The sequence below is a fragment of the Lolium rigidum genome, chromosome 7, assembly GCF_022539505.1.
Source record: "Lolium rigidum isolate FL_2022 chromosome 7, APGP_CSIRO_Lrig_0.1, whole genome shotgun sequence".
In the NCBI taxonomy this organism is placed as follows: Eukaryota; Viridiplantae; Streptophyta; class Magnoliopsida; order Poales; family Poaceae; genus Lolium; species Lolium rigidum.
The window spans coordinates 5,653,115-5,659,959 of NC_061514.1; the positions used below are offsets into that span (position 1 = coordinate 5,653,115).

At 49.5% G+C, this 6,845-nt stretch overlaps 1 protein-coding gene across 1 annotated transcript; it reads left to right on the forward strand.

Annotated features, from left to right (window-relative positions):
- The first annotated feature begins 3,147 nt into the window (after positions 1–3,147).
- Positions 3,148–4,994, forward strand: LOC124678559 (polyphenol oxidase I, chloroplastic-like). The gene is made up of 2 exons (XM_047214436.1): positions 3,148–3,990; positions 4,107–4,994. The coding sequence occupies exons 1-2, from the start codon at positions 3,148–3,150 to the stop codon at positions 4,992–4,994; spliced, it is 1,731 nt and encodes a 576-aa protein (XP_047070392.1).
- The last annotated feature ends 1,851 nt before the right edge of the window (positions 4,995–6,845 follow it).

Sequence of the window (6,845 nt, forward strand, 5' to 3'; positions counted from 1 at the left end):
AAGCGGAGGTTCAGAATACCTAGACCGCCGAGGTCCTTCGGGGAGGTCACCTTGTCCCAAGCGACTAAGCAGTGACCGCCCTTGCCCTCCTGCCGCCCTTTCCAACGGAAGGCCCGACAAATCTTGCGCAGCGCCACAACAACCTTCGTCGGGATGTCGATCGACATCATGGTATGCACTGGGATCGCCAAAAGCGTGCTCTGGACAAGAATGGTCCTACCCCCACGATTGAGGAGTTTGGTGCACCACGGCGGCAGCCTGCTAGCTGCGCTCTCCACGATCGGCTGAAGCTGGGCTGCCGTCACCTTTCTGAACCCAAGGGGAGGCGCAGGTACTTGAACGGGAAAGAGGCTACCTCGCAACCAAAGATAGAACTAGCCAGAGCCACCTGTTCCTGCGAGCACCGGATGGGGTGGAGCGAGCACTTGACCAGATTGGTGCGTAGCCCCGACGCCACCCCAAAGTCCTCCACAATCTGTGTGCAGGTGCGCAGGTATACCTCAGTAGAGCCTAATCTTCATTGCTACGCCGATGGCATGGCTATCGACAAATTAAATTATAAGGATAGTTTTCCTCTCTTCTTAGTGTGATGAGCTAAAAAAAAGGGAAAAGGCATATGCTAAATCAGCGTGAGTACACGTCTCCGAAAGGCGATGCAAAATCGAGCCCAAACAAAGGCCGACAATTATACACTTAGCCCTGGAACTCCGCCCCGGCCGGCTTTTATATTGGGCCACCTTTGATAATATGAACTTTAGAGACGGACCACTCGGGTTTCCGGTGACCTAGATTTATTCGGGGCATCTCGATTTAAGCTTATTTTTGACACATTTTGAATCAGGCACAAGTAATTCAAAGAAAATCCAAATAAAATGTAAAACCTTCGCACCGCGTCATCTTATATGACCTAGTTGCTAGGAGAAATAACAAATTTGAATTATCCCAAATATTTTATAAAAAACTTCTCAAAAATAAACTACCCCAGAGTGACGAGAAAGGATATCGAAAAGGAAAAGGTATCTCGAAGAGATAGAGAACAAATCGAATCCCGTCTCTAAGCTTTTCTCTCTTCATCGTTTCCTCATTTCAAATTCTCTTGTGCTGTCCATCTCTTGACTAAGAGGTAGAATCCTTAGGGATGTTATTTTCTACAGACTTTCCGTTCTATCCTAAGTATTGAAATTATCTATCGCCACAAGTCCACACCTGCTCTGGATCGATCGACTCCGCGCCGTACGTGATGCAGATGGACCACCCGAACAACCGCGACACATGCACCATCTTCTTCGACCCCCGGGATCCAACCTGCTTTGCTAGTACGAACGGTATCTCACGTCACTATTAGAAGGTGTGTGTAAAGCACTAAAGCGACCACACGTAGCCGCCACCTAGTTAATTTCCATGTGTATCTACGATCCGTCTACGTAACTAATACCCTCGGGTCTTAGATGATCTGGACAATAGCTATCTGACCATGTGCTCTACTCACCTGTCCAGAAATCCTAAAATGGAACAAGGATGCTGCAATCGAAATACGTGAATACGCGTACATACGTAGTACCAGGTACCGCACCATGGTGCTGATCAGTTAATGCTACCCGTCCATGGGAGCTCAGAGTAGCAGGTAACGATCGGGTGAGGAGCGCATTAACACAACTACATACATCGAGCAACAGAAAGCAACATGTACTAGCTTAGACTACCCACAATGGAAGTATCATAGGTAGTATCATGCATTATGGAGATAGTAACATGTAGTAGTATCATACGCATGATACTTCTATATGATATGATGCATTGTGACTAGTCTTAGCAGCGAATGCTAATTACTCCCTATCAAAAAATAGGATAAAGGAGATCATAATGGCCTCAAGAGGAATTTAGTGGTCTTAAGCTTGGGGTTGGAAACTAAGATTTTTATTCTTACCACTGAGTAGAGTTGTGCGCATACTTAAACGCTAGTTGCGTTCCTATATATATTGCGGCTCAAAGAATAATGGAAGAATCTCGTTGGTATTTGCAGGTCTTTGAATTGATATATATGTCTTCAGAAAAAATACATGACTATGTCTTGCAAGTGGATTATGTGTTAGGATGATGTGGGAACTATAACCATGTGACCGACCCGCACACATACTAAATCATGTCAAATTTCCTCAAGTTCTATGTCAAGTCCTGCAAGACAAGTGTGACTATTGCACACATATTGCCCCTTTGCCGTATTGGATACACCCCTAGCAAATACGGGCTTGAATTGTTTGTGTGGTTAACTACCACATCATCCCGACACATGGCCACGCCCTGTTAGTACCGACAACAAGGGAATTTCTCCTAAAAGGAAATCCATTGATTTTCTAATAAATCTTAAGAGCTATCATATGATCATAATTAAGGGATAGAGATATGGGGAAAATAAATAAATAAAAAGAGAGCTGATGGGGAGACACCACCCTGCCTTGGTCATTTAGAGTGCAGCTTGTTCTCGAACCCTAAAGCCTGGTGTGTAGAATCACCACCGTAACCTAAGAGAGTTCTCCTTATAAAAAAAATAGGATAAAGGAGGTCATAATGGCCTCAACTGGAATTTAGTGAGCTTAGGCTTGGGGTTGGAAACTAAGGTTTTTATTCTTACCACCAAGCTTGTGTGGGAAACTAATAGTGTGGTGGTGCCACACTGCCACGGGCAGTGTGTGCACACTTAACGCTAACAATCATATTGATCCCCGCCATCACTAACTAAATTTTTTCCTCGGAAAGTACATTCATACACTTGATAACGAAGCAAAAGCTGGTTTCTACATAATTCAATCATCGACCAATGCGATTGAAATTTCAATGAGATTTCTGAAATTTAAGTGGGTACCTAAATATAATTTTATCGAAATGTGTGGGTTATATTCAAATAAATTCTAATGAACTCAAATTTAGATTTATTCTGTTTAACTTCGATGAAGTTTGAACAGGAATTTTCGAAAAACGGTGGCTTTCGAAATTTGAGTCTAACTGAAATTCAAAACAGTGGTGCAAATCAAACAAGTGATGTACGCTCAGTACGTGCACTTGCTATATATATAGGCCGGGACAGGCCAGACGGCTACCTCAAGTTCACAGCTTACTCATCTCTTAGGCGAAGACCGGCAGGCCGGCATGGAGAGCTTTCGCATGCCATGGAGCGCCAAACCTCGCATGCCATGCAACCTACAAACCCTTGCGCGGCGCAACCTTCTCCTGCACTACCGCAAGGAGGCGAGGCAGCCACGGCGTCTCTCATGCAAGGCAACCGGCGGTGGCCGTGTCGACCGACGTGATGTGCTCCTCGGCCTCGGCGGAACCGCGGCTGCCGGACTGGCAACGGGCCGAGGCGCCGCGATCGGCGCGCCCATCGAGACACCTGACCTCCGTAGCTGTCAACCACCCGACCTCCCCGACACAGAGCCGGACACTAACTGCTGCCCGACGTACGGCACCGGCATCACCGACTTCATGCTGCCGTCGGCATCCTCGCCGCTCCGTGTGCGTCCAGCGGCGCACCTGGTAGACGCGGAATACCTGGCCAAGTACGAGCGCGCGGTGGCGCTGATGAAGGAGCTGCCGGCGGACGACCCGCGCAGCTTCGAGCAGCAGTGGCACATACACTGCGCCTACTGCGACGGCGGGTACGACCAGGTCGGCTTCCCGGACTTGGAGCTTCAGATACACAACTGCTGGCTCTTCTACCCGTGGCACAGGTTCTACCTCTACTTCCACGAGCGGATCCTTGGTAAGCTCATCGGCGACGACACCTTCGGGCTGCCCTTCTGGAACTGGGACGCGCCGGGCGGCATGACGCTGCCGGTGATCTACGCCAACGGGTCGTCGCCGCTTTACGACGAGAGGCGCAACCCCGCCCACCAGCCACCGGTGCCGCTGGACCTTGACTACAGTGGGACTGACCCCAGCATCCCGAGAGATCAGCTGATCGATATGAACCTCAAGATCATGTACCGCCAGGCCAGTACTAGCTAGTAGCCTATATATATACGTATATAGCTCACGAATTTTGTTTACTTGCAGCTGGACGTAATAAACTGGACATTAAGTAACGCAAATACTCCTTATAATATCAGATGGTCGCGGCTGCCAAGAAGACGGAGCTGTTCCTGGGTCAGCCGTACCGCGCCGGCGACTCGCCGGATCCGGGCGCGGGCTCCGTCGACAACGTGCCGCACGGCCCAGTGCACGTCTGGACGGGGGACCCCCGGCAGCCGAATGCGGAGGACATGGGCAACTTCTACTCTGCGGCGCGCGACCCGATCTTCTACGCGCACCATGGCAACCTCGACCGGCTCTGGCACGTCTGGCGCGGCCTCCGCCCGGGAGTCAACACCGACTTCACCGACCCCGACTGGCTCGACGCCAGCTTCCTCTTCTACGACGAGGAGGCCCGCCTCGTGCGCGTGCGCGTCCACGACTGCCTCGACACGGACGCGCTGCGGTACACGTACCAGGACGTCGGCCTGCCGTGGCTCAACGACAGGCCGGCTAAGGCATCTGCAGGGACGCCGGCGCCTGCCGCCGGTTCCTTCCCGGCCACCTTGGACAAGACCGTGAGGGTGACGGTGAGGAGGCCCAGGGTATCGAGGACCCGGAAGGAGAAGGACGAAGAGGAGGAGGTGGTGGTCGTGGAGGGGATAGAGATCGCCGACCATTTCAACACGTTCATCAAGTTCGACGTGCTTGTGAACGAGCCCGAGAGCGAAGCCAGCGCCGGAGACGTCGCGTCAGCGGCGGCCGCGGGGTACTGCGCGGGGAGCGTAGCGCTCACGCCCCACATGATCCGGCTGGACAAGGAGAAGAAAAAGGGGTTGGTCAAGACGGTGGCGAGGTTCGGCGTCTGCGACCTCATGGACGACATCGGGGCGGACGGCGACAAGACAGTCGTCGTGTCGCTGGTGCCGAGGTGCGGGTGCGAGCTGGTCACCGTCAGCGGCGTCAGCATCGGCTACGTCAAGTGAAGCACGTATCTACCGGTGTCATATCTACAACCCGCTCTCTGTTTGAGATTAGTGGGTCTTTTGTTATTTGTATGACATAAAACTAATAATTAAAATACAAGTGATACTTTTGTGAAAGTGAAACATTAAAAATATTATGAAACATTCTGACAGAAAGTGAAACTGATGACTGATATCACTAGGGTTTGTTTCATAAAATATTCGTGTTTCAGTTATGTTTCATAATTTCGTGTAAGGCCTCTAAAAGGAGGTTTTCCAGGTCGGTGTTGATTTTGGTGAAACGATGCGTGCCCTTTCGGACCATCGGTTGCATGTTATATAGGCAGGGAAAAATCCCAGTATGAACATACAAAGGAGGCACGTGTACGGTCGGAGTACTACCCCATACACCGTACACGTATAGTGTTACATACTCTAACATCCCCCTTAATCTAAAGCTTGGGAGAGATTTACATTGCGCTTAAACTCATCTAGACTTTTTACAAGAAACGTCTTTGTGAATCCATCAGCAATCTGATCCTTGTTGGAAACGAACTTGATATCAAGACGGTTGTTTGCAACTCATTCACGAATAAAATGATAATCTATCTCAATATACTTTGTGCGAGCACGAAAAACTAGATTAGGTGACAGAAAAGTAGCATCCAAATTATCACAACATAAGTAAGCCTTCACACGAAGGTGAACACCAAGTTATGTCAGCAGTGCTTCAACCCAAATTAATTCTATAGTGGTATTGGCCAAGGTTTTGTATTCAGCCTCAGTGCTTGAGCGAGACACAGTGTTTGCGAGCACTCCAAGAGACCAAATTTGGACCTATAAATAGCAAAACCTCATGTGGAACATCTGTCCTCTAGGTAACCTACCCAATCTGCATCTAAAAAAGCACTAAGAAGTGTAGATGATGACTTTCTGAAAGTTATGCTAAGCTGGGATGTATCTCTAAGATAGCGAAGAATGTGTTTAGCAGCTGTCCAATGAGCAGTAGTAGGAGCATGAAGGTATTGACAGACCTTATTAACAGAGAAAGACATGTCTGAGCGAGTAAGAGTAAACTGAAGAGCACCAACAATGCTTCTATACTGTGAACTATCCTCAGGGCCGAGTGGAGTACCTTCATGAAGGGAGAGTGGCTCGGATGGCGACAGTGGTGTAGGTGCAGCCTTGCACTCAAGCTAACTTTGGCAAGTATATCACATGCATATTTTTCTTGTGTGAGGAGCAAATGATAAGGGTGGCCCGATCTTCTCAATAAGCAGTGGTGGTGATGATGATCACGGGATGAACACAGCGGAGATACACGATGATGAAGTGGATGATAACTTGTATGACCAATGTCACCAATGCAACAGCTCTCAACCCTGCAAGATATTCGCAACTCCACACACTTGCGCACGTAGCCGCCGACCACGAAGCGGTAAGTTGCAACCGTCTAATTCCCAATGGAATAGCAGATCACACAAGACTTTCAGGGGTTTACACCAAATCAATGCAATATGGTGTAGAGATTCAATAGAATTGCAAAGCAATCAACTATGAACTAGGGTTTATCTTAAACGTGGTCTAAACCTAATTTGGGGACGTCCTGGGCACTTATATAGGGGTTCAGGACGACCTCAGGTCGAAAAGATACATAGAAAACCTACCCAGATCGGATCTAGTCGAGACAGACTCGGAGTCGGCCGGTCATACGGTCGGTCGATCGGGCCTGGGACCGGGGCAGGCCGGTCGAAACCGGACCTGGCACCGAGTGGTTAACCGGGCTAGGCGTCCAGGCATACTGGTTAGTGCCCGGTTGGCACAACCTGGGGATCCGGTCTGCGCCGGGCAGGGCCAGTCGGGCGCCCGGTT